Source organism: Peromyscus maniculatus, chromosome 20, assembly GCF_049852395.1.
Source record: "Peromyscus maniculatus bairdii isolate BWxNUB_F1_BW_parent chromosome 20, HU_Pman_BW_mat_3.1, whole genome shotgun sequence".
Lineage (NCBI taxonomy): Eukaryota > Metazoa > Chordata > Mammalia > Rodentia > Cricetidae > Peromyscus > Peromyscus maniculatus.
In genome coordinates this window covers 48,278,965-48,306,468 of record NC_134871.1, presented here as the reverse complement: position 1 = coordinate 48,306,468, position 27,504 = coordinate 48,278,965, and the positions used below count along the sequence as shown (strand labels likewise).

Below are 27,504 nucleotides of genomic sequence, written 5' to 3'. Positions count from 1 at the left end.
GCTGCTGGAAGGTTTTATTAAGTTAGGGTGACTCATGGACCAGGAGAGATGTGTCTTCATGGGTAGCGCTGGTGGACCACACCCAGCGCCCCTCAGAGGAGTGGAGCTGTGGGGACAGAACGGGCCCCTCTCTCTGTTCAGGGGTCCCCCAGTCCGGAGGCCAGGGTGTGGACCCGGCCAGGGCAGAAGTAGTTAGTAGAGGTAGGGCAGGAAGAGAGGGCTGCTCCGGCCTTCCCCCTCTGGGCAGCTCACTCTGGCCCTGCTAGGGCCTTTGCGAGATGCCCAGGGAAGGAGGGAGGCCTAGGCAGGGCACCGGAGGGGAAGAGGAGCCAGTGCTAGAGGCACATGCCACCAAGAATTGCCTTTTGAAGAAGTTTAAAGTGTTTTAGGAAAAAAAAAAAAAAAAAGGCAAAAGTTCTATATAAAAATCTCTTCACATATAAAATCCTGAAGAAGGTGCAAGGTAAGACCCAGTGCGAGGGACGAGCTCAGATCCGCAGTGTGTGTCTGTGCGTGTGTATGTGTGTGCGTGTGCATGTGTGTGTGTGTGTGTGTGTGTGTGTGTGAAGTGTGAGTGCACATGTGACCCAGGGTGGGGAGAAAGCTTGGCTTCTGACTTCTGTCCAAAGAAGGAGGGTGGCTGGTCCCCTGGGGCCGGAGGGTCCTCAGCTGAGCTGGACCACAGGGACCTGGAAGGCAAGAGTGACCACTGAGCGCTGGGAAGGCGGCCCGCACACTTTGGCCGGCTGGTATGGACCAAGCCAAAGTACAGGCCGAACTGCCCACGGCTGCTGGCCCTGCAGCTGGGCCAGAGCCACTTTTCTAGGGTGGCCTGACTCATGTGCCTTAGGAAGTCCAGTCTGATCAGGATGAGGAGGTAGACAGGCCAGGTCACGTCCTATCACACATCATATATCACATCATATCGTATCCTTGCAAGCCCTCTGAAGGAAGGCATCTTTAGGGCTCTGAGGTCAGCGCTGGCTGCAGCACCAAGCTTGGGGGCTGGGGACGACTGAATGCAAACTTCGGAATGTGCCCAGGGTCACCACTAGCCTGTGGAAGGACAGACTACTGGGCCGGTGACCGTGACAGTGTCGAAGACGCAGGGCCGTGGGTGGGGTCCTGACCCAGCCATGTGTCATCCTCCTCGGGATACACGGGTTGACCCAGCAGACTCTGGACTGTCGTGGGGCCATAACCACTCTCTGTAGCCACTTACAGAAAGAGAAATGGGCCAGGGAAAGGAAGGGCTGGCCCTTCAAGCTGCATGGATGGAAGGGACCGTGAATTTGCACTGCCGGGTCCCCACCCACCTCTACTCAGCCAAGCTGTTTCTCACAGCCTCCTTCTCCTGCAGGGCAGCCATCGCCAGGCGCAGATGTTCCTTCAGCTGCTCGATCTCGCGCTCCGACCGGGTCTTGATGTGGTTCAGCTCCACGTACACGTCCTGGTACTTCCCCGTGAAGCGCTTGTCCTAGGTCAACAGAGGAAGCCCCTAGGGTCGGTCGGAGGCCGCAGTGCCCGCTCCCCGCCACACACACCCACTGTGCCCCCTGCTGGTGGCACCGAAGGCCAGGATCCCCCAGAGATGGGGACCTCATTGTCCCTCCTTGTCCCATTAGAGGGGTGGCAGTTAGGGCCTGGGGAGGTGAAGCCTTTGCCCACGGCCACCATGAGTGGTAGGGTGAGCCCCAGGAGGGGCATGTGGGGGGGGGGAGGGGGGCTCTGGTCGTTCAGTAAGTTCTCTCTGCGCATTCTCCAGGCGCAGCCAGTGCAGCGCTGGCTCATCTTCTCGGGGTCACCATACGCCCACAACTTGATGAAGGCAGGAAGGAGCCAAGGGCGGCACACGACTGAGTGGGCTTCCCAACTCCTCGCGACACTTGGAGTCAACCCACAGCCGGGCTGGGAGAGGGACCGGTCCTGTTTACAGCTCTCTTCCTGGCACCTAGTAGGTGCTCAACCATAATAAAGCCAAATGGCCTTGAGTGCCTGAACGCAAGTGTGACCTTGGGTGAGTCACACCCCTCTCTCTTCTCAGGCTTTGTCTGTCATAGGATAGTGAATCCTACAGGGAAGGCCCAAGGAGAGGAGGTGGCCGACGGGGGGCTGACGGGGGCCGACGGGGGGGGGGGGGGGGGGGGGGGGAGGGGGGGGGGCGGGGGCCGGCTCAGGCGGGCACCTGGAGCACACCCGGCCTACAGCTGCCGCTGCCTACCTTGTGCATCACCTGGAGCTCATCACGGAGGCACTGCACCTCCTTTTTCAGGTACTGGAGCTCATTCTCCTTAACCCGCAGCAGCACCTAGGGACACACGCACAGGGCTGAGCCAGGACCTGTAGCACCGTAGGCCAAGGCTCCCCAGATCCACACCGCCCTGCAGCTGGTCAGGGCACCTCCGTGACGTAAAGCCCCAAGTGCGACCCCAGCTCCCACTGAGAGCCCCGGCACCCCACAGCCTACTGCCGCAGAGGTCCCTCGGCCTCTGCCTTCCTTTTCCTCACTTGCACCCCACGCATATTGCGGGTAGGACTCTCCCTGCTATCACATTGCAGCCTGACACTGTTCCGGGCCGAGGTGCTGGGCCGAGGGGGTGACAAGAGATCTGTGACACGCAGGCTGGCCCTCCTGTGACCTGTAGCTATGACACTGTGGCAGGACCCTCGGAACTCTGAGGAGCAGTACTTTGATACGTGGGGTACGCAAGCTCAGCGGGGCAGGAAAGCCTTTAAACTCCAGACTGGCAGTCTGCTGCCTGATCCCGCCCCTGCTTCCACACCAACAGCTAGCTGTGGAACCTTCAGGAAGGCCATTAACTTCTGTTTCTCCATCGGGTTAATGCGGACAGTATCAGTGCGTGTCTAATGAGCTTGATGGGAGGGAACAGACAGGGCTTGGAACTTCTAGGCACAGAGGCGCGCCTTACAGCAGTGATTCTCAACCTGTGGGTCACAACCCCTTTGAGGGTTGGAGAACCCTTTTACAGGGGTCGCTTAAGACCGTCCTACATAGCAGATATTTACGTTATGATTCCTAACAGCAGCAGAATTATAGTCATGAAGCAGCAGCAAAAATAATTTTATGGTTGGGGGTCACCACAATATGAGATACCGTTTTGGGGTTTTGTTTTGTTTTTCAAGACACTGTTTCTCTGGCTGTCCTGGAACTCGATTCACCACCATGCCCAGCACTGAGGAACTGTTTAAAGGGTGGCAGCATTAGTAAGGTTATTATGTTTGCTAATAAATGAAACACGAGCTGGGTGACTCTGCAATCACTCACACTTTCTCCTTTCAACATCCCCCATAAGAAGAGGGCTTGCTACCCCTGCCCCCTTGATTTTTTTTATTTTTGGTTTTTTGAGACAGGGTTTCTCTGTGTAGCCCTGGCTGTCCTGGAACTTTCTCTGTAGACCAGGCTGGCCTTGAGTGCTGGGATTAAAGGCGTGCATCACCACTGCCTGGTTATTTATTTATTTGTTTGTTTTTTTTTTTTTTTGGTTTTTTCGAGACAGGGTTTCTCTGTGTAGCTTTGCGCCTTTCCTGGAACTCACTTGGTAGCCCAGGCTGGCCTCGAACTCACAGAGATCCGCCTGCCTCTGCCTCCCGAGTGCTGGGATTAAAGGCGTGCGCCACCACCGCCCGGCTATTTGTTTGTTTTTTGAGACAGAGTTTCTCTCTATAGTTCTGGCTGTCCTGGCTATGTAGACCAGGCTGGCCTTGAACTCACAGAGATCTGCCTGCCTCTGCCTCTGGAGTCCTGGGATTACAGGTGTGCACCACCGTGCCCAACATGCTAGCTGTTTTATATTTTTAAGTTACTGGGACTCGCATGGCCACACAGCAGGTGGATGACAGAACTGGATCAAACGCTAGAATTCTGACTTCGCCTAGAGGGCCCCAGAGTTTTGAGTGACGTCTGCAGGTGACACCCAGCCCGTTAGGGAGCCAGGGGTTGCCGGGCACCAGGGAGGGGAGGGGAGGGGAAGAGAGGGGAGGGGAGGGGAGGGGAGGGGAGGAGAGGGGAGGGGAGGGGAGGGGAGGAGAGGAGAGGGCATTCACCTCCAGCTCACAGGGGCTCCTCCCACTGCTGCGCCCGCCGCTGTTGCTGGTGCCCTGCGAGGCGATGAAGCTGCGCAGACGGTCGATCTCCTCCGACAGGTGGGAGTGCAGCTCCTGAGGGAACAGGGACGGTCAAGGTGGGGACAGCAGCCCCGCCACCGCTGCCTTCTCGCCGCCCCCCGGGGGCCGCTCTAGCTACCTGGTTGTGGCGCAGCAGCTCCTGGCCCTCCTGCTGGCAGCGTCGCAGGGTGTGCTCCCGCTCCTCGGCCTGCCGCGTCAGGGCGCCGATCTCCAGGCACTTCTGCGAGTACCTCTCGGACAGCACCTGCAGCTCCTGTTTCAGAGCCTCCATGTCCAGCCTGGCCAGCACGGGAGGGGACAGAGGTGGGTCACGGGGGCTCCCATTCACACCGCCATAGCTCAGGCACCCGGAACTGGTGCCGGGGCAGGGAGACACCTAGTGGTCAAGAGCAACACTGCAACCCAGCTCTAGGAGACACTAAAGGGGTACGGAGGTCAGGACTGGGCACTGATGACCCACGTGTCCTCTGCCAAGGGCCCTCAGCAAAGCCCCAGTCACACCTATCAGGGTGAACGGTAGACTCAAGAGGCAGACCCACCCCAGACCCCAGACCCCAGACCCCAGACCCCAGACCCCAGACCCCGCTGCCATCTTACTGGTGTTGCTTCCGAAGGCCATCCGGACCCTGCTGGAGACTCCTTGTTTTGCTCAGTTCCCGGCTCAGCTCTTCTTGATATGCCTTCTTCATGGCTTCAATGGCTAGGAGCAGAGCAGACAGGCAGCGGGCAGGTTGGAAGGGGGTCGACACGATTCCATTTGTACTGGTGCAGACGGGGCCAGAGGGCTGCAAAGAGCGTGGCCGAAGCTATGTCCTGAAGCCAGCGGCTGTGGGGGAGTTGGTCAGCCTCTCTGGGTCCTCCTTGAAGTAATCCTGTGTGATGGGCTCTCCTGGGGTGATAGGTCGGTATCTAACCACTGCTACCTCCTGCTTGTGGTTTCCGGCTAGCCTCTCACAGTGCTCCGCGCCATCCCTGTGGAGCCCGGAAGGGCCCATGCATCAAGGCCCTGCCTGGCCTGTGGTCCAGAGGTCAAGCTCTGCAGACACCACAAAGCTGTGTAACTGACTCAATCCCCCTGCCTCAGGACCCTTTCCGGAAGGTGCTTAACCATGGCTCCTCCTCTCCAGAGGTGACTAGAGTAAGGCCTGACATGGAGAGCAAGGCCCAAGCACTGGCTCCTGCTGGCTGCTTCTAATGGGGAGCCCCCAAGATCCCACCATGTTCCCCACGCTGTGCAGGGCAGGGTGGAGAGTCTACAAGCCTCCAGCCTTAGATTTAGCCACAATTCCAGCACGCAACACCTCTGAACACTGGGAGGATCTCGTTCCTCCTCGGTGGCGGTTCCTGGGGGTCTGCTATTCAACCCAGCGCCACTTCCATCAAGTTCAAGTTCACTCTGGTGCTGGATCACTGGATGCAATGCCTGCATCCTGTTGGGGAGAGGCAGCCACTCTAGGCTGCCTGCTGGGTGGGTCTGTCCTAGAATGTGAACACAGCCCCAGGCTTGGCAGAAGTGACCGTGTGGAGCTGAGCACAGGGAACCCTTGGCCGGTATCAGCAGGAGGAGGCAAGCTCCAGGTCACCTGACCTCAAAGCCAGAGGGGCTGCCCAGGATGTGCCGGGCACACAGCAGGTGTCCAGGAGACAAGAGAGGAGGATGGAGCTTGTCTGTCTCGGGCGTTTCCTGTTTCTGGCTTGGGGAGAGTGAGGCAGTTCGGGGCCCAGCTTCGCCGTCAGAGCACTGGCTCTGGGCTGAAAGCCCGGCTCTCTCATTTCCACGCTGTGCCACCTGGGACAGGTCGCTAACCACTCTGAGGCCCGGCTTCCCCACTCCCTGGATACCACGAACACTCAGGGGCTCCTGTGAGCACTGTGTGGGGCATAGAGAGGCACACACTGCCGGCCTAGTGCCAAGGTCACAACCATACCGTGAGCATCCCAGGGTCTGGCACAAGTACCTGGGCAGGTGACACTCTACCAGAACAGACTGTAGCTGATGGGTGTCTTCCCCTAGCATGGAGGTGGCTTTAGGTTACCCCTCAATGTCTACAGAACCCAAGGAAGAAAAGTCACGACCCATGAGAGGGGAGATATCTCTCTCTCTCTCTCTCTCTCTCTCTCTCTCTCTCTCTCTCTCTCTCTCTCTCTCTTTCTCTCTCCATTTTTCCAGACAGGGTTTCTCTGTGTAGCCCAAGCTGTCCTGGAACTCACTCTGTAGACCAGGCTGGCCTCGAACTCACAGAGATCCGCCTGCCTCTGCCTCCCGAGTGCTGGGATCAAAGGCGTGCGCCACCGCCGCCCGGCTGAGGGGAATCTCTTCCGGCCTCTTTTTTCAAGCCGGGCCACAGATCACTTCTGGGGCTCCCAACCCCAACTGACTCCTTACCCCAGCCCCTTACCCTAGGAGCTTCCCAGTCCAATGCGGAAGCACCAGGCCCCGCCCGTGGCACGGCCCTGGTCCTCACCCGAGGCTGTGGCTGCCGTCTCCTCGGCCAGCAGCCACTCCTTTTCTTGCTGCAGCCGCTGCAGCTCTCGCTCGTGGTGCCGCTGCAGCTGCTCCATCACCTGCTGGTGTGAGGACTCCATCTCCGCCAGGCTGCGCTCACAGGCTTCCTGCGGGCCAGAGGCCAGGGAGGTCACGAGGCTGCCCGCCCCCCCCCCCCCCCCAGGCTAGAAGCCCTTCCAGGCTACGAGCCTCAGTGTAAGCCTGCCCAGGGCCAGGCTCATTACCCGGCACTGCAACGCGACACCGTGAGTCCATGCCTGCTCCCACTGCCACCCAAGCCTCCTCAACCGCAAACTTCACCCGCCCCCTTTCTGCTTCAAATCTTGCAACGATTCCCCACTCGCAGGATAAAGTCTGGCTCCCACAGTCCCATCTCTGCCGAGCAAGCTCGGTTATAAACCCAGTTCTCGGGACCGTGAAACGGTTCAGTGGGTGAAGGCACTTGCCCTGTAAGCCTGAGAATGCAAGAGTTGACTCCATGAAGCTGTGTGCTGACTTCCACATGCCATGGCATGCATGTGTTCTCCCCCCCTCAATAATAACAACTTAGAAAAACCGATGCTATCTTGCCTGCAGTGGGAATGCTCTACTTCCTGGGTAACTTGCTTTCCCCACAGCCCATCATTTTTTTTTTTTAAAGATTTATTCATTTATTATGTATACAGTGTTCTGCCTGCATGTCATAAGAGGGCACCAGATCTCATTACAGACAGTTGTGAGCCACCATGTGGTTGCTGGGAATTGAACTCAGGACCTCTGGAAGAACAGTCAGTGCTCTTAACCTCTGAGCCATCTCTCCAGCACCTGCACCGCGCCCCCCCCCCCCAGCCCATCTTAAACACCTTTACTAGTTCTGCCTCTGGGCAGCCTCTCGCCTGCCTCCCAAGGTCCTGTTCTCCAGGAACATAATAGCCTGGTGACAAGGTACACCTGACCCAGCTTAGGCCTGGGGTGCAGGCCAGGGTAAGTAAGTCACATGGCAGGGGCTTAGTAAATGAGCTGGAACTGCTGGTGTCGTAAAAATGGTTTTGTAGACAAGGTGGTAGGCAGTTAGACCCGTAATGTCTACTGTTGGAGCGCCCACCGCGCCCGATGTGTGTGGACAGATTGGTGTCACCGTCATCCTTTTGAGACAGGGTCTTGCTATGGAGCCAGGATGGCCTTGATCTCACAACATTCCTGCCTCAGCCTCCCTGAGTGCTTGGGATTACAGGCATCATTGCATTTTTTTTTTTTTTTTTGCAACTCTAGCCCTTGCCTGGGCAGGCCCACTCCTAGGAACATCCCACAGGAAGTTACCTGTGGACAAAGACGAGGGGACAAGTGGGTTCTAATCTGCAAAGGACAACGGGCAGCAGCTGGAGGGCAGAGATGCCACGTGGACTGCTGTGGAATGAAAGCTGGCTGCTGACAATACTCCTGGGTGCAAAACAGGCCACTGCCTGCCCTGGTCCAGGTATGCAAAAACACAGAAAAGGCTGGAAGGATCGTGTGGCAGGCTGAATAACAGCTCTCCAAGGATATCCATGTATGACCTGGGACGGCCTTGAGAAGTCCATGAGAAAAGGAACTAAGGCTTCCAACCAGCTAAGACTGTCCTAGACAATCTGGTGGCCTGAGGAATGGAGGGAGGGGAGTGGGGGGGTGGTCAGGAGACAAACATCTAGAGACATGACCAGGAGAGTGGCAGTGAGTGAAAAGCTTTGATATGAGGGTAGGGAACACAGGCTGGGAAACAGGCAAGGCTGTGGAGCCCACGGTCCCACCTGAAGCCTAGGAAAGGAGTGTGATCCAGGCCCCCCACCCCCACCCCACCCAGCCTGTGTCAGGTTTTAGCAAGAGGACTGGCAAGTCTGTGTCACTGACCCAGCTGTCAATGGTACTTGTCCCCTTGGCCACAGGAAGCTGATCCAGACATGCTCAATGGGGAGCAGAGGTACACAGGGGGCTGGTGGCAGCATCAGGGCTCATTTCTTCTTACATTTTTTTTTAGGGGTGGGGTGCATGAATGCCACAGGACACTCGTGGAGGCCAAAGGGTCTTTCCTTCCTTCTATCATGCGGGTCCCTGGGATGGAACTCAGGCCTTCAGGTTTGGAGGCAAGCACCTTTACCCACTGAGTTATCTCGATGGCCCTTGTGGACTCGTTTCTAACCTTTTGATTTAGATAAATTTTGCAGTGGAACCCGGAGTTGAGGGTGCTAGGGGGAAGCTCTACCACTGAGCTACAGCCCCAACCCCAACCCATCCTTTGACTTTTTTTTTTTTTCTTAAAGACAAGGTCTTGGCCAGGTGGTGGTGGCGGCGGCGGCGGCGGCGGCGGCGGCGGCGGCGGCGGCGGCGGCGGCGGCGGCGGCGGCGGCGGCGGCGGCGCACGCCTTTAATCCCAGCACTCGGGAGGCAGAGCCAGGAGGATCTCTGTGAGTTCGAGGCCAGCCTGGGCTACCAAGTGAGTTCCAAGAAAGGCGCAAAGCTACACAGAGAAACCCTGTCTCGAAAAACCAAAAAAAAAAAAAAAATAATAAAAATAAAATAAAATAAATAAATAAAATAAAGACAAGGTCTTGGTCTAAGACTTTAGCCTCTAGCTAAGGCTGGCCTTGAACTTACCATCTGGCCTCAGCTTCCCAAATGCTGAGATTATACACTATCATTTGTGTTACTTAAAAAATATATATAAATGTAAATGTGGCTTGTATAATTTTTTTTATTAGTTTTTGATTTGTTTTATTTCAGGTGGCTCACCCCCCTGGAACTTCAGCTCCAGGGGTTCTGAAACTCTTTTCTGACCTTGGTGAGTGTCCACACATACAAGACACACACACACACACACACACACACACACACACTCTGATCTAAAAAAGGTAAAGAGACTGGGCAGGTGTGGTGGCTCATGCCTTTAATCCTAGCACTCGGGAGGCAAGGCCTGGATCTCTAAGAATTCCAGGATAGCTAGGGCTACATAGAGACCCTGTCTCAAAAACCAAAACCAAAACCAACCAACCAAACAACAACAACAAAAGACCAAAGCAACAACAACAGCAGCAATTAACTTCTGATCTCCACATTAGCACACACACACACACACACACACACACACACACACACACACACACACACACACGTATACCACATGCATAAAGACAAAGGAAAAAAACACATTTAAGATCACTAAAAAAGGTTGGGGCAGGGAAGAAAGCCAAGTCACAGAAGGCCACATGAAGGAATATAGTTCCTCCCTCACCAAGACCGCCCCCCCACTACCTCTGCAGCTATTCCTGGGACCACAGTAGGCTTACAGTGGGGAGAGGCTGGATCCAGATGTTCTGAGTGTGTTTGGGGGATACCTGTCCTGTTATGCTGGGTCTTTGCTCCTGTTCTAACTGTCCCCTTACAGACCAGGCCACCTAGGGAGTAGAGACAGCCAACCACACTCCACCATGTGTCCCCCGTGAGCCTCGACCTCCATCACAGAGACCTCACAAGGGCCTCCTGTGAGGCAGAGGGGCTCCTGGACACAGCATTCCAAATCTGTGGAGAGCTCAGCAACAACGGGGTGAGGGCCAGCCAGGTGCCAACTGTGACCTACCTTCCTCAGTGCCCAAGATGTCTCGGCACTGGCCACCTCTCTGCCGCGACATCGAGGTGGAGGAAGACGTACTGTGGACCCCACTGCATTAGCTAGAGGGTCGGTCCTTTTACCTACTTGAGTGTTGCCGCAGGCCCCACTCCCCGCACAGCTGTTCTGCAGTGGTGAGCCCCCCAGCCCTGCGAGCGGGGTACCCACTCAGCCTGACGGAACAGGCTGGAGGATCGCTTCCCGGCAGTCACCTCTCCAGGAGCAGCTGAGTTTCCAACCACCTCCTCCGGTGGCTGAGAGGGACAGGTGACCCGGGTCCCTCTTCTCTCCAGAACCTGCCATCCCAGCCATTACTTTTTCCTGAGCGTTTCCATCTCACCTCTGACCACCCAGGTCCTACCTGCCCCACGCCTGCCCCAGTCTACTGTGGATGGAGTGCTGGCAGCTTTGGAAGTGCCCCATGGGACGGAAGGGGACCAGAAAGCAAGGACTCCAGGTCTCTGCCTATAGTTCTGGGCCTGAGTTTCCTCACTGGGATGCTTAGGAGCCACAGCAGAGCTTTTCAGTTTTCAGTGGAGCAAAACAAGCTTTTCCTCAGACGGAATCTAAAGCTGGTTCTAATAGCAAACTGAACACACACAGCTGCTCTGATCCCAGCAAGTGGACCTCTCCAGAGAGGAGTTCCCAGTTCCACTCAGTGACCCCAGGCTGTGGTACTGGCTCAGGCTGCATGCCAGGCCCCACCCCAGGGCAGGACCTGACAGCCCTGGGCTGTTTCCTCTCTTAGCCCAGGTAGCCCAGGATAGCCTCCCCAGCAGCCCCCAAGTCTCCACTCCTTCAGCTGATCGCCCCACCCGTAACGAAGCAGCAGCCCCTGCTGGTGTGGCGGTTCCGCCCCAGGACTCCAAGGGCTCTCTTGCCCTCCCAGACCCCAGTCACCAGGGCCCAAGGTCTCCCGTCAGACCTCTGTTCTCGGCCAGCCTTGTCTTAGCCTCCTAGGCTTGGACCTTGTCCTCTCCTCACCCACTGTACTCCAAGATCACCTTGTATGTCTCTGGAAAACTCAGCATCTGCAGGAGACTAACTCCCAGCTTGTCCTTGGGGCCTCTACCTTAGGCACCAGCCGCCTTCGGCCATCTGCCATAGCCAAAATCCTCACCTGCTCACCACTAGAGCTCAGATCAGTTGTGACTCTCAGGGTGGGTCCTTTCCAAGAACCTCCTCATGCCAAGCCCCCAGGGATCCCAGCATTCCTTTCTCTTCTTGGCACTGGTATGTATGGTATAGACTATAGACAGCTGACTGCCAAATTATTTGGAATTCTGACTCAGCTGTTAAGCAAAAGTACTTTCAAAAAAAATTAAATACATAGAATGAATTCACTAAAGGAGGTTGTGAAGGTTGGTGGTGATTATCAACTAGACAGAGTCTGGAGTCACCTAGGCAACAAGTCTCCAGACAACGGTGAGGGATGATTTATGGTTAGCCTCTGGCTGTGCCTGTGTGGAAAGGCCTTGATTGGTTTACCTGAGGTTTAGAGACCACCATAAAGGAGAGCAGTGCCATCACGGGCTGGGGTCCTAGCCTGCACACGATGTAACAGAGTGACTGAGCATAAGCACCCATCTCTATCTCCTGGCTGCCTCCTGTAGCTACAACTTCCTGCTATGATGGACCCTGAGCCCAAACAAACCCTCTCTCTCTCTCACGTGGCTTTTGTCAGGATATTTTATCACGGCCACAGAAAGTAACAAAACAAGAAAATGTCACGGCTGATGCTCGACATGTGTCCGCCTCCTGATGCGATTCATTTATATTGTGCGTGCATCCTGACCTTGAGCCTGGACAGCAGACGCCCTCTGCAGCGGATGCTGACCCATCCCGAGCTCAGGGCCTTCGGACCACAGCTTTAACATCAGCCGCAGAGGGGGGCTCACGCCACGGGAATGCTCAGCGTCACCAACGGGGACTCAGTTTATTGTTTGCTACACTGTCTGGAACCGAGCAAGTCATGAGAATATGCTAGGAACGCAGAGTCAGCCTCACACAGTGTCAGGTCTAGAATGACATTTATACAGCGCAAAAACGGTGAACGACGCTGACTAGAATATACTCGGCCTCAACAGAAAGCTATCATTCAGTCCAGCAAAGGATTTGCTTACAACACTGATCTGGAGAGGTTCTGACGTCTCTTCATCTTACTCGTTAGCATAAAAATATCAATCAGCACACATGAGAACCACCTGTGTATGTTAATCAGCTGTGGCCACCAGGATAAGGAGAAATCATTAAAGCACTCTGAGAAATATCCATTTCTAGATGGAATTCACAATAAGAAGGAATGTATACTTTATTTATACTTTATCTACTAGACAACCTTTTATAATTTATAATAAATATATGCACACACACACACACACACAATTTTTTTCTGGTGAGTTAGTTGTCCAGTTGTGAGAACCAAAGCCATTCCCAGACACAGACAACTGTCCCGAGGGGACAAAGTCATTTCCCAGGGAGGACAAAGTGGCCCTAGAGGGAGAAAGTCCTCCTCCCTCGCTGAGAACTGCTCTCCCAGGCAAACTCCTGAGGGCACACTGGAGGCTCCCAAGTCCCGCAGACCTCCTTGGTAGGCAGGGGAAGCCTCTCCCTGTATTTAGAGAGTGACTCTCGGGGCCACCGGCTCCCCACTTCCCCAGTGACGCAGGAAAGAGGTCCAAGGGCAGAGTGTCGCACACGGACTCCCACACAGGCTCTGCAGGCAGCTGGGCCCAAGCTCACATCCCACCTCTGACACCTGCAGGCTGGGGAACCTCGGGCACGTCACAGACCCTCTCAGAGCTCAGTGGCCTTGTCTGTAAAATGGGCACAGTGATCATGCCCACCAGCTGTGGGGAGATTAAATGACATGATGTGTAGCGAATGCCTGACAGGATTCTCGCACACAGAGAGGGTTCCCCAAACGTGGCTGCTCTCTGACAACACAGCAACCGGAAACCTGCCCCCACCCCACAGAGCAGCCTTACCTGTGAGATGTAGCCTGGAGGGATATGGCCGTCCTCCTGGGGTCTAGAGGCATTCTGAGGCGCTTCTCCTCGGAGACGCCATGCTTCCAGCTGGGCACGGAGAGACTGGACCTGGGACACAGGAAGACCAGGTCAATGGGCGTCAGTGTCCTGAAATGGGGAAGGGATCTGGTGGACGACAAGGAGGAGCCCGCAGCTACCACCTCCACACAGCTGCGGTCTCCCTGGGGTGCTCAGTCACAGCTCCGGTTGGGAGCAGGGGCGGTAGCCCCAGGGAGTGGTACAGACAGACACTTAGTGGCTGGGTCCAGGATGGCGAGGTCCATGGCCCGGCGTGAGCTGTGACCCAGAGATGACCAGACAAGGTTGGGAACAGCACACTGTAGGCACAGATACCTATCATCCCGTGACTGTAATGGGGGCACATCCCTGTGCCTCACTTCCCATGTGTCAAAAAAATGGGGCTTAGCAGGTCAGAGGTCACGGAGGGCCAAGAGGCCCCTAACAAAGCTTAGGGTGCCCAAGTCACACGGCAAAGGGCCTGTTCTCCACCTCACCTCTCTTCCCTGCGGTTAGGGACAGAACAGAGACAGAGCCATCTCTACGGCCTGGGGGGGAACAGTCCCCTGTGAGGAGGCTGAGGGGTCAGTTGGCAGGTCAGACATGGGGTGAGCTCATGGCTGTAGGGCTGGCTGCCAGGCCAAGGTCAGGCCTACCTCCTTCTCCAGGGCCTCGTGGCTGTCACTTGGGGGCCCCCGGCGCTCGCTGTGGCCTTGGTTGAGCAGGGCCGTGAGTGGCACTCGCTTGTTCTCCCGCAGGGGCAGCTTTTCCAGCTCCTGCCACTTCTTCTCGATCTCCTCGCTGAGCCGGCTCTGCTGGTCATCAGTCAGGGGGGCACCGAGGCCCCTGCGGGGCCCATCCCCACTGGGCGTCTCCGGGGCCCGGCTGTCCGTGGACTCGAACCACTTGCGTCTCTCCTCGGAGCGCTGAGCCAGGTCCCGCTCCAGATCCTCCTGCTTGGTCGGGCGCTCAGGAGTGGAGCGGGACAGAGTGCGCACGCGCTGCGGGGAGCTGGGGGTCAATGGCGAGAGCTCCACGTAGTCCAGCGACGGCCGTGGTCCATCCGCTCTGCGGGGGCCACCCCGGCCGATAACCTCAGAGCCTGTCCGCTGCTCCCCTATCTTCAGGGAGCCCTTCGGGGTGCCATAGCCGTGCAGCGTGTTTTCCTTATTGCAGTCTGAGAGCCTAGGACGTCAGCAGAGCCACGTCAGGGCTGGGGGAGAGTTTTGGCCCACCCCGGCTCAAAGAAGCGCTTTCAGAGGGGTTGCCCATGTGCCAGGCTCCAGGCCAGGGACGGGACGTGGACTCCAGCGGGCAAGCCGTCCTGACTAGCGGTGGAGAACTCACGCCTCCTTATCGCCAGACCCTGGGGGGACCCTAGCGAGAGCATCTGCCTGCAGATTCCCTCTTACAGTCCCAGTCACTGTATCTGGATCACGGGCCGGCAAAGCCCCACGCGGCATGGCTGTGGGGCTCAGGGTGCAGAGCAAATGGGAGATCCTCTGCAAATGCCGATGCGTGTGCTACTCAGGGCACAAAACAACAACAAAAACGTACAAGGGGGCCGAGGGCTGGCTCTGCGGTTAGGAGGTCTGGTTCCTGGAACTCACACGGCAGTTCACAACCCAGGGGATCTGACACCTACCTCTGACCTCCACGGGCACTGCATGCACATGGTGCACAAACGTATATGCAGGCAACACACACACACACACACACACACACACACACACACACACACACCAAAATACACTTAAAAATGCATAGGGCTAGGCAGGCCCTGGGTTTAGGGTCAGGCTCAGTGTAGGCAAGGCTGATGAGGGAAGTGAACGGAGCACAGGTTGTTGAGACCGTGAGTGACAGTGGCAGCTCAGCCGAGTTCCTCGTCATTCCGCTCCAAACTACACTTCCCAGCATCCTCTGCAGCAATGTGATCATGTGACCACATTCTGGGGGGGGGGGCGGGACAGGTAGAAGTAACTCCCTCTAGAGGACCTCCTCAGCAATTCAGCTGTGCCCCGTGTCCTGACGACAGAGCTGTGAGCTAAGGGCTGCTGAGCGGCACACCAGGCCTGTAGACTAAATGGCCCAAAAGCATCTTCTGCGGGACTCACCAAGGGCCCTGGACACGTGCCTACCGAGGTGCAGACACGATACCCAGCATGTCAGGTGAGGGATGCAGATGGGAAAGCCTCTGGCCGCTGGCTGAACAACCAGGGTGTAGCCAGGCTTGGGGACCCATGCTGTGTCCCTTGAAGACCACACTGAGAGCTTCAGCTCCCCACACACTGTAACAAACAGGCCCCTCCCCCACCGGCCTCTACCAGGGCAGCTAGAGGGAGCCATGTGCAGAGGCCACGATACCTAGCAGCCAGAAGAGCCCTCTTTGCCTCTCAAGCCTCCTCTCTAAATCACCAAGACCTTCTCCAGCTTTTCGAATGTAAAGGACCCTAATGAGACAGAAGGCTAGACCCTAAGCTCTCAGTGGATTTCTGGATGGCCAAGAGCGTGTATGGTTCTTCCCGAATTTTGTTGCCAGAGGAACCGATCCCCAGGACGTATACAGCTGCAGGGCCCTCAGGTGAGAACACAGAACCCCATTCAGGGACACAGCATCATCACTCCCTCCCCAGGGCCCAGCCCAACACATACTTGGTGACATCTGGGGCTGACGTTGGACGAACGGTCTTCCTGAGAGCCTCAATCCAGTTCCTCCGGATGCCTGAGGTCATGGCCGACAAGGTATACACGGCATCTTTGGTCTGCAAAGGCAATCTACATGTAGCTTGCCACATGGCCAGCCCTGTGTTCCCTCCCCGTGTGGAGCTGGTCCTTCTTCCCCAGAGGGTGTATAAGGCTGAGTGGCAGAGGGTACGAAACCCTTCTGCCGGCCTGTGGAAAGTGCCCCGCTCCAGGTCTCCCTAGACATGCTAAGCATGGGCATTAGCACGGCTGCCTGGCTGAGGATCGTCTGAGGAGTGAGTCAGGCCGACACCTGCCCAGGGCCTGGGGTTACACCCCCCGCCCCCCGGATCTGCACGCAGCCTCACATGGATCTGGAAGCCATAGTTGCGCTGTACTGCGTACTCTGTGACGTCTGTGCAGGAGCGCAAGTCGATCTCGCCATCCAGTTCATCCGCCTAAAGCAAGAGGATCCACCATGGTCTACATGGGCCCCGAGGAGCCCCTCTCCACAGACCCCGGCCATGGGTCCCAGCCCTTTCCAGGGCCCACCCACCCAGGCACCTCACCTCCTCAGCCGTGGAGTCTCTGTAATATTTGAGGCTTGAATCCGTCAGCACAAACCAATGCTTTTTCCACTGCGAAGGAGGAGATGGTGAGGGAGGGGCGGGGGGGGGGGGAGGGAGGAAGGAGCCTGTGTGTGCTTGCCCCATCCCTTACTCCCATTCTTACAGCTGGGGGGTGGGAAGGGAGCCACAGCTCAGAACGGCAGATCTGGAGCCAGGCAGACAGTGGCTACGAACAGGCCCTTCTAGGTAACTATGCCCTCTGTGGCCCAGTGGGCAACCTTCCTTTGGCTTGCTGACACCTCCATGCTACTGTTTTTGTAGTTGTTTTGAGACAGGGTCCCATGTAGCTGAGGTTGGCCTTCGATCTGCGATGTAGCCAGGATGACCAACCAGCACATGTATGGGTGGGTACATGTGCCACAGTGTACATGTGGGTCGACTCTGCAGAGAGGTTCCCTTTCCATCACTCTTACCCTTCCTGGATTCCAGGAATCAACCAGAATCAACTCAGCAGGCTTGCCATGGCAAGTGCTTTACCAGCTAAACGGTCTGGTTGGCCTGACCCTGACCTTCAGAGCATCCAGCCTTCACCTCCTGAGTCGTAGAATTACAGGCATGCGCCATCATGCCTGGATTATGTGATGCCGGGGGTTGAACCCAGCGGTCATGCCTGGTAGACAACGATACTATCAACCGAAGGACTCTCAGCCCATTCCAGAGCCCTCTGAACACATCAGAGCTCAGTGTGTGCCTTTCTCCAGTGCCCATGACCTCTGAGAGGTCAAATGCCTAGCAAGTCAGTGACCAAGTCAGCCCAGACCTCTCAAGTCTTTTTCCACATGCCCACTGGATTGACACAGGGTCAAGGACAAAGATCTCTCAGACAGAAGGACTAGAAAGAAGCCTGGGGCAGGCCACCCAATGCTGCTTCCCCATCCGCGCTGTGGGCGTGTTACACACATGTTCCACTGTGAGGGCGCGTCAGTTCACGCTCACATTTGTGAATCTGCAGTTTGAGTGTCCCTGCACTGCCTCTCGGGGGACAAAGGTCAGGCCACCACGCCATGTGGGGAAGGGGCAAGCAGGCAAACCTGGCACTCCACGCGCCAACCTCAGCCTCCCTCTGGGCTCTTCCCACTTTACTGGAATGGCAGCTGGGATCAGTGTCCCCTAGTCCAGTCCTCCTGGGGCTCCCCTGACATCACTAACCCTATAGGTACTGTTTCTTGAGGGGTTTTTTTATTTTTATTTTTTTTTTTGGTTTTTCGAGACAGGGTTTCTCTGTGTAGTTTTGGTGCCTGTCCTGGATCTCGCTATGTAGCCCAGGCTGGCCTCTAACTCACAGATATGCCTGGCTCTGCCTCCCGGGTGCTGGGATTAAAGGCGTGCACCACCACCACCACCACCACCACCACCACCGCCGCCGCCGCCGCCCGGCTGTTTCTTGTTTTTGTTCCTTAAGGACATGCTACGGTTTCTAGCATTCGAGGGTGTTGCTTTCTACTTCTTTCTGTGGTCTCCCTGAGGAAGAGGGTTTAGCACCAGCAAACCAGAGCATGGGTGTTGCCTTGCTGTGTGCCCTTCAGCTGGTGTAGCAACGTCCCCAGTCTTCAGAGGTCTGACGGCACAGTGTGGGGAACAAGAAGAAGTCCCCAGGCTTTGAGTCAGGCTGGAGGCATCCATCCCTCATGTGTCTCTCATGGCATGTGAGATCTTGGATCTTGGGAACAATCTAATCTCGGGTACCACCTGGGACCTCGACCTGTCTCTGCAAAGGGGGTGGGTTCTGTGGAAAATGGTTTCTTGGCCCTCTCGGCCTACTCTGTCACTATGTGCAGCAGGATGGAGCTCTGAGGGCCTAAGGTACCGGGGTCTAGGCCTGAGCTGCCCACGGCATCACTTAGCCTGAAAGAGGTCTCGCTCTCGTGGGCCTGGCTCCCATCTGTGCACAGGGAGCCGGGCTGGCTGCACTCCCAAGGCCCTTCCAGTGTGGACATTCCAAAACCCCATGAAAGAGCATGAGTAACGGCCAGTTCTGGGTGGGGCCCATAATCCCTCTGCCCTCCAGGGACCTTGGGTAGGGAGGCCAGGAAGGGGTCACTGGCCGGGCGCCAGGCCTTGTGTGAGCCTGGAGAGCAGCCACCGAGGGACGCTGAGCAGGCAGCAGGGACAGAAGGCTGCTGGCTGCGGGGAAGAAAGCGCGTGGGCAGGAAACACAATGCGATTCCCCTTGGCTCGGAGCCCTGCCCGGCATGCGGGCCGCACGCAGATCTGAGCCACAGGCACATGCAGGCGGAGTAGGCAGGGAGCCAGCCTAGCTGCCAGCCTCCAGCCTGCCTGGCAGCTGACGGAGCCGAGCTAGTGAGCAGCACTGCCTCGGATGTTTCCAAGACTGGGAAGATAAGGGGTGAGGAGTTGAGCTCCCAGCAGGCCACAGAGGCTTCTGGGCCCCCTCAACCCAGTGACCTCTGTGACTCTGTTCTCCACTTTGTCCAACATTTGCACGGCCTAGACCTGGTGACCGAGGCTGTGATTTCACCAACAGGGCCCCGGGTTGGAGAGACTTTGGGGTCTGTGCTCTGTGCCCCACTCTGTACCCCAGTGTCTGGAAATCTGTACAATTCAGGGGAAGCCTTCGCCCAAGACCCTCAGACCCATAGCTAGCATCGTCATCAGGAAGGCGAGCCAAGCTGCTCCTGGTGAGAGCTGGGGATCGGAGCTGGAGTGTGCATGGCAGGCAGGGAGGCTCCACTCTGGGACTTGTGTGTTAAAGCTGGTGAGGAAGCTGATAGCCAGCAATCTGGCCCTCCTGAGTTCCCACGCAGCCTGGCCTCCCTTTCCCTGGACCAGCAATCCCTGTAGGGTTTTCACCTGGCCCTCACCTTTACCCCGTGCCCACCCCAAGGGCCTTTCCATAGAAGGCCTGCATCGGCCCAGCCCAGCCTCTTCCCCTCCAGCCCAGCCTCCTACCTCTCCAGGCTCATCCAAGATCGACATCCATCCCTTCTTGAAGTTGAGCAGATCAGGCTATAGGTGGATGGAAAGGCAGACAGTCAGACTCAGTAGGAAGGCCCACCGGGCCGCCAGGAGGGAGTGTGACAGGCATCTTGCCCTAAGTCCTGGGACACTGAGGTCCTGGGAGACCAATGAAGAGGGCAAAGGACCCAGAGAACTTTCACCCAAACCAAGCAGAACCAAGCAGGCTCCCGGCCACTGAGACAGCTTTGGCCCTTTTCCCCCGGCATCTTCTGAGAGCCAAGAGGTTGGGCTAAGTGGCTAAGACACACACCCAGATGTCCAAGCTCCCTGGCCCCACCCAAGATGGAGAGAGAGGAGACAGAGGCAACTTTGCTTATAAAGAGAGCTCTAGGGAGTCCAGAGGGTAACCCTGAGAAACAGCCTAGCATATGTCCAAGTTTTCTTCAACAAGACCATGGTGGACTATTTGGAACACAACCTAATGCTCTACCCAAGCTGTTGATCCGCCCACCAAGCCTCATCTCCCCGAGACCCTGAAAGGTTGAGCCAGGCCCCGGCGGAGGGCAGATGGCCTCTTTGCCCTAGGTCTCCTTGGACAGGCCATGACACCTCAATCCTGGCTATGCCTACCTGGCAGGTCCTACCCAGGAAGGCACAGCCCTGGAGTCTGGGGCCCCCCAGCTGCAGCATGTTCCACAGGGAGGCTTGTGAGCTAGGTCTCTCCGCCCAGGCCTACAGGAAGCTGCTCATCCTGACGTGCCCATCTGGAGGGTATCACCCCCCAGAGCCTTCCCTGTCCACTAGGGCCCTCATCTATCTAGATCCCCGTCCTTCAGTAGCCTCAGCTCCTGCCCACTGGTGAGAAGAGGGCGGGGCCAACCAGGCGGGCAGGGAGGAGGTGGCCACCTGTTGCCATGGCTCTGAGCCCACCTATCAGAGTCTTCATCAAGTGTGCCTCACCGGCCGAGGTGTCTGGTTGCGGGAAGGGAGTCGGTGGCACAGTGCAGCGGGGTGGCGGTGGCGGCGGGGGGCAGCAGCTGGGAACCAGAGCCACCTGACCCGGCCATCTCTGTGGGCCTGCTCTCCTCTCGAGTACCCCAGTTCCCTCAGGTGGAGTCAGTGTGCTGAGAGAGCCCCAGGCCAGCAGTCTGAACACCTAGAACTATCCACAGCTCTGGCAGGGGCTCCCTCACCCTGCATACCTGTTTGAGGGAGGAGGCGGGCCGTGCTCCAAGCCCGGAAGCCCTGGGGCTGTGATCGTCCTGTTTGCTTTCTATTCTGTCAAACTGTCTCCCGGTCTCGGGGACAAGGCAAGCCAGGATGCTCCCCCAACTAAGACTGGAGACAGCGACCCAACCACAGCTGACTCCACTTCCCTTCAGCGTGGTCCTCCCACCTCCACAGCCCCAGGACCTGGAAGAGAGGCCTAGTCACAACAGGTCTCAGGAGAAGCAGTGTATAAATATCTTCTTGTCACAAACTCCTGGGCTTTGGGGCAGATCTCCTGACCCCAAACTGGCCCCAAGGAGCCAAAAGTCAGGGCTGGGTCTGTGGAGCTGGCACCATGAGGCTGACCCAAAAGAGAAGGCCCCCCCAGGCACAGGGACAGACAGGGACCCAGAGTGCCGAATTAGAACACATGCCTGGCCCCCTCCAGACTCTGGCTCATATGTGGCAAGTGACTGAATGTACTGCAGTCTAGACAGCTCCCAGGTGACTCCCAAGACCAGGACCAACAGAGGTGTGTCAGGTCTGAAGCGGCCTAGCATGGCAACTCCAGGGAGAGAAGGCCAGCAAAGGGAGTCTAATCTTTCTGGGAGGGGAACTTGTGGGCAGGGTTAAGAGATCTGACAGGAGCTAGGGAGATTCAGTCAGGGAAGCATGTGTCACACAAGCGCGAGGACCTGAGTTTGGACCCCCAGCACCCACATAAAAAACTGGGTGCGACGGTATAATCCTAGTTCGGAAAGATGGAGGAGGATCCCTGAGGATGCTGTCAGTCAACCTAGCTAAACTAGAAAGCTCCAGATTCAGCCGAGAGATCCTGTCTGCAAAGTAAGGTGCAACATACCCAGAATCTACCTCTAGCTTCCTCCAGATGTCGGTGCGCGTGCGCGCGCACACACACACACACACACACACACACACACACACACACACACAGGTACACACACGCATGCGCACACGCACGAATGCACAAATAAAACCAAATCTGACAAGCCGCATCCAGAAAGCTGCCACCTCCCCAGCTCCTCCGGCTCAGCTGCCTATTCTCCACCAACAAGACCAGCGTGAGGAACACCCACAGGCTCTCATGCCCTCCTCCCCAACCAGTACCACAGGTCATTCCTGCCTGTCACCTCAGCCACAGCTGCAGCCCCTTCTAAGCACAGACCTTCAAAGGGACCTTGCAGTGGGGTCATCAGATGCCTTAATCTCTCATGCCAGCCCGGCCTGCTGCCCCCACCTACTTATTCCAAGTATTCTACCACACTGCGCTCACAGATCCCCAACACTTGGTGGCAAACCCCCAAGTCCTTTACATCTGCCGTGTCCTCAACCTGAGATACTAAGTGTCCCTCTCCGCTGACCAAGCCAAATCCCTACTCACGTCTTCCGACCTGCCTAACAGCATCATCCCGGGCCTCTTCTCAGTACTCACCCCATACCGCCCGCCTACTGCCCACAGCCACCTCCCACACCCCCCTGCAGGGCCCCTGTTGCATTTAGGATTGCTATAAGAACTTTAATTTTCCCGCCAGGTGGGCTGATCAAGATCCAGTACGTGTGGGAGGCGGGGGTGGAGGGCGTGGCACAGGCCTTTAATCCCAGCACTCAGGAGGCAGAGGCAGGTGGATCCCTGGGAGTTCGAGGCCAACCTGGTCTATAAAGTGAGTTCTAGGACAGCTAGGGCTGTTTCACAGAGAAACCCTGACTTGAAAATACAAACAAAAGATCCAGTACAGATGGGCTCAGAGTCTGCAGAAAAAAAAAAAAACAACAACAAAAAACAAAACCCTTTTAAAGGCACCAGGTACTGCTGGGGGTGGTGGGGGTGGTGCATGCCTTTGATCCCAGCACTCAGGAGGTAGAGGCAGGCGGATCTCTGTGAGTTCGAGGCCAGCCTGGTCTACAGAGCGAGTTTCAGGACAGCCATCAAAACTACACAGAGAAACCCTGTCTCGGAAAAAAAACAAAACAAAACAAAAACCAACAACGAAAAGGCACCAGGTACTGTTCTAGGGCAAGAAATCAGCTGTGCCCAGAGCTGTGGCCCCTGCCCTGGTGGAGCGCTTAGGAGACAGACAGTAAACACGAAGAACAAGTATATAATTTGATGCCCGGCAGTGGCTGCAGAATGAGGCTCCTTAACAAAGACTAAGACGAAATGTGGAAGAGGCCCTGGACCAGGTCAGCCCGGATCTACCAGCTCCCTGAAGCCTCTCTTAGCCAGCCCAGCCCTTGGCCACTTGCTCTGTAGAGAACACTCAGCTGGGAGCTGGGTGTGTGTGTCAGGGAGATGGGCTGCAGACATGAATGGAGGGTGAAGGACCTGGGACACGCTCGGGTCTGAGCGGTGCCCAGGATGAGCCCAGTGAGCACTGTGAATGGTAACCACACGCCTACTCCCTGCTCCAAACCATTCATGGCTCCCCGCTGATCTCGGCTCAGGTCCTTTCTCAGACCCCTTCTCGAAGCTTTCGGCATCCCTGAGATGGCCATGAGCCTTTATGGACACACCCCCTTCCTCCACAGTCCATCACCATCTGACAAAGACTGGTAATCAGAGGACAACTCCCTCGGGAAGCCCTCCTCCTGGCACCCCTCGTCCAGGATACAGGCACACATGTGGCGCTCAGCAGACGCACCCTTGCTTAGCACGTGCTTCCTGGGAGTGGCAACTGTGTACATTTCTTATCTCTCCCCAGAAAGCAAACTGGGAACCGACCAGGATATAAATTTTGGCCCAGGCAAGGCCAAACTGCAGCATCACCAAGGCCATACTTCCCTCCTGTCCACCTCAGTTTCCCCAACTGTATGACAGGGATGGTATCATCAACCTTAAAAGGATCAATCTGGCACTATGAAAGCATCCAGTTTAGGATCTGGCAGGCACTCAGTGGGCCAGGCAACCACCTCCCCCCAGCCCAGGACACTGACTCAGCTCCTCCCCCAACATCCCTCGGCTCAATAACAGGGAAGGGGAGGCTGCTGACGCCAGGAAAGGCCAGTAGGGAGGTGGCAGGATGTGCGGAGGCCGAGGAAGTCCAGGCAGCGGAGCCAGGTCATCACACACACACACACACACACACACACACACACACACACACACACACACAGAGCAGGGGCCCCCCACAGGCCACGCCCCCAGCAGCACAGCCCACCCCTCACCAGGCCCACCCTTGCGCATGTGCGCACACACACCCAGTTCATCCTCCTCCCAACCCCAGGAGGGTCACCGGGACTCCTAGAGCCTGTCTGGGGCACTGGGCAGAAATCAAAAGCAGCCCCACCCCTCCCTTCCAGAACATCACGGCCAGGTGGTCAGACCGACCTGGCAAAGAGGCTGTTCCTTCTTTTACACTCAAGGACACCCCACCAGCGCCCCTCCCCAAGCCTCAGTTCGCTTGGCTGTGACATGGGGAGGAGAACAGTGCTCTCAACTGCGAGATTTCGATAGGATCCTCAGGGCACAGCCATTGATTGACAAATCTTGGTAAGAGCCCACCTCCAAGAGAAACTGAAACTTCTGACTCCGCCCCGGGCCCCAGCGCCCAAACGCTGGGAGAACCCAGTTCCAGCCGCCCCAGGAGGGGGGGGGTCTCCCAACCGTGGGGGTGGGCGGGGCCGGACCCCCCCAAACTCTGGCGGGAGCCCACATGGGCTGGACAGCCATCACAGCCCAGGTCAGGTCAGAGCGACCCGTCCAAGGCCCGGAGCACCTCTCCCGAGGCCCAAGCCAGGAAGCCTGGGGGGAGCCGGACTTCCACCAAGGGGGCTGGCAGGCGAGGGGGGGACAAGTGTCGCCCTGGGTCTGTCAGTGACGAGTGCCCTCAACCGCACGCACGGGCTCCGCGGGAGGGCGGAGGGCAGGGGACCAGGGGGACAGGTCTGGATCGCGCTGCCCCGCACTCAGCTCCCGGCCTCTCCGGGTCCCAGCTGGGGCCACTCACCGTCATGGCGGCGCCCCGGGACGCTGCTGGGGACTCTCGGGCCGGGCTCCGCGGCGCACCCAGCCCGCCGCCCCTCTCGGCCGCCGGCCGCTTCAGCTCCAGCCCTTCCCTTCCCCGGAGCTGCCCCGGCCCCTTCCATCCGCCCATAAAACTTTTTTTTTTTTTCAAACTTCCTGGGAGGACCCGGGAGGGCCAATGGGAGGCCTGGAAGCCGGGGCAAACAGCGGCGGGGGCGGCGAGAGGACCAATGGTAGCTAGGGCCGGGCCTAGGGGGCGGGGCCTGCGCGACGGGGCGGGCGGATGGGGCGGCGGGCAGGGAGGGCCGGGCTCAGGCCGGCCGCTTGCAGGAAGGAAGGGCCAGCGTGCAGGTGACTCTGCGGGCGACAGCGCAGGGGCGGGGCGGCCCGAGCTCACGGCTGGGGCGGAGAACCTGAATCGTCGTCGTCCCCCCCACCCCGCCCCACAGCGCCCCAATGTTGGATGCACCCGGCCTTGGTGCCGAGGTTGCAAGGCGAACGGAGTACAGCGCCCGGTACTAACGACTCAGGGAGCCCCACTCGTTTTCTGCCGAGTCGGCATTCGTACTCCCCACAGACCTGAGAAAGGGGGCTCATTTGTTTCCGTTTTACCCAGGAGAACACAGTGGTTCAAAGTTGTTGGACCTACTTGCCCTAGGTCTCACGGGGTGGGGCCGAGGGTGAGAGAAATGGGGCAGATTGAATTCTAGCACGTAAGCTGCGCACAAGATGAGTTTCTGGAGTGGTAGAGAGAAAGAGAAAGCTTCCTCGAAATCTCCCAAGTGGGACTTTCCGTTAAGAAGTGCTGGGTTCCCGGGTGTGGGTGTGCACCTGTTGCTCATGTCACCAGTATTTTCTTTGCCTGTGGAAGCTCATGGTGGTCCTCCAGGCAAGAAGGGAATGGGTTGCTGAATGCACCGGAAGCTTGTGTAGCTTGAGCAAGGTGCTTGAGTACTCTGCCTCAATCTCACACTGGGTAAAATGAGTTGATGCAATGACCCATGAGCGTTAACCAAGTCAAGAAACGAGAACAACTTCTCTAGTCAGCTACTCTTGGGTGTGGGCCAGGGAGCCTGGATTACTTGCAGTTGCCGATACTCTGCTATCGTGATTTGGAGTTCAAAGTCATTCTCTTGCTGGGCATCCTGGTCTAGGCTAAGAGGGTGAGGCAGGAGGATCAAGAGTTTCAATCCAGCCTGGGGCAACATATGTAATTCTAGGCTAGCCTAAGCTTGAGCTACATATAGCAAGACTCTGTCCAAAAAAAAACCAAAAACAAACAAACAAAAACATGAGAGTTTACCCCTCCCTATAAGCCCAGCACTTGGGAGACAGAGGCCGGAGGATCACCACATATAGTGAGTTCAAGGCTAGACTGAGCTACACATCAAGACCCTGCCTCAAAAATAAAGAAATAAATGTGTATTGTATCCTGTACTTACTATAGTGCTCCAATTCTTCGCCCATTTCACAGATAGGGATTCAGAGGCCCAGCAAGCTGAGTTTTTTCCCCCCAGCATCTCTGTTGAAGTCTCCTCACAACACACAAATCCACATGTTAAGTTCACTTGCTCCAGACACTGGCCTTTTGCTACCCATATGCTTCCTCCACCCCACCCCTCCCCCTGCACTCCCCAAAGGTTGTCAGCCCTTAGAAATCGAGTAAGAAGAAGAAGAAACCCCCTACCACCGGGTGCCTGGGCACAGCAAGCACCAGCCTCCTGGCTCCTGGCCACTGAGAGTCACCTCTGGTAACCTCAACCCAGGGAACCAGAGTGATGGTGATCAGCCCAGCACACAGGATTCTGCCCAGGCAGCTTCCCTTATAACCTGCCTGGGACTGCACTAAATTTTATACATGCCTCTTCCATATGAAGGGCACAATGCTGGACTCCTGGAATCCTCTGGGAGGGCTGACCTTTGTACTCTAGACTCCCATGTCTGGAACACTTCCCTCCCTGCCTCTGTAAGCACATGTACGTGTGTACACACACACACACACACACACACACACACACACACACACACACGAGAGTTTTCTCTCCTACTACCCCACAAAAAGTAAACAGCCATATACTGCAGACTTAGAACCTCACTGCTCGATGCCCACACTCCTCACCCAGTGTTCCTTTCATCTTTCTCAGCAGGGTCAGGGACATGGCTACATGATAACAGCCTGGCACACACACACAAAATGGTTTTGCTCTGTACGCCCTGCATCTGACCCCTCCATCCGGTGCTCCTTGCTTCTGACCCGATTCCCTGCCCATATCCCCTTATGCCCATCCGCTTCCCTAATGCTCCCTCTACCTGTCTCCCTTTCCCCTTGTCTTCCTACAAGCTGCTCCTCACTCAGTGCTCCCGATATGTGACTCCATGCCCCATGCTCCCTGAATCCATATCTTCGTCAAGTGCCCCTGTATCTGACCCCTTGTTAATGTTCCCTGCCTCTGCCTGTCCCTCTGCCACAGTGTCAAATTACCCAGGTGCCTGTCACGGTATTTGCCTCTATGTGCTCCCTGTGGGCAGTAATGGAGCATGTCTTTCTCTGTCTTGGAGGCCAGCCCAGGGCCTTAGCCTACAGTATACCCTCAGTAAACATTGGTTAACTGCATGGATATACAAATGAAGTGATCACAGCTCACCCTAGCCCAAGAGAGAGGCAGAGCTTCAGGGGCCTGGAAGTGACTCCTGCTGGCAAAGACTGGAGCCACCACACTTCAGGGATATTCAGCGTCATGTTCCTACTGAGAACTCGAAGGTAT

The 27,504-nt window shown here is 56.8% G+C and overlaps 1 protein-coding gene across 2 annotated transcripts; it reads right to left on the bottom strand.

The window, feature by feature from the left end:
- Triobp (TRIO and F-actin-binding protein) lies at positions 1 to 24,884 on the bottom strand. Of its 2 annotated transcripts, XM_006979125.4 has the most exons (14): positions 24,723 to 24,884; positions 19,540 to 19,596; positions 16,570 to 16,638; positions 16,369 to 16,458; positions 15,971 to 16,080; positions 13,975 to 14,503; positions 13,259 to 13,369; positions 6,612 to 6,759; positions 4,744 to 4,846; positions 4,265 to 4,424; positions 4,066 to 4,179; positions 2,222 to 2,308; positions 1,317 to 1,477; positions 1 to 689 (listed from the first exon to the last, which is right to left on the bottom strand). In XM_006979125.4, exons 1-13 carry the CDS (start codon positions 24,867 to 24,869, stop codon positions 1,319 to 1,321), a joined length of 1,884 nt encoding a protein of 627 aa, XP_006979187.1. In that variant the 5' UTR covers positions 24,870 to 24,884; the 3' UTR covers positions 1 to 689; positions 1,317 to 1,318. The 2 variants fall into 2 exon arrangements, with proteins under 2 accessions (XP_006979187.1, XP_006979188.1); XM_006979126.4 differs by lacking the exons at positions 1 to 689; positions 1,317 to 1,477; positions 2,222 to 2,308; ... (2 more) ...; positions 4,744 to 4,846; positions 6,612 to 6,759 and adding an exon at positions 12,545 to 13,120.
- Positions 24,885 to 27,504: the final 2,620 nt, after the last annotated feature.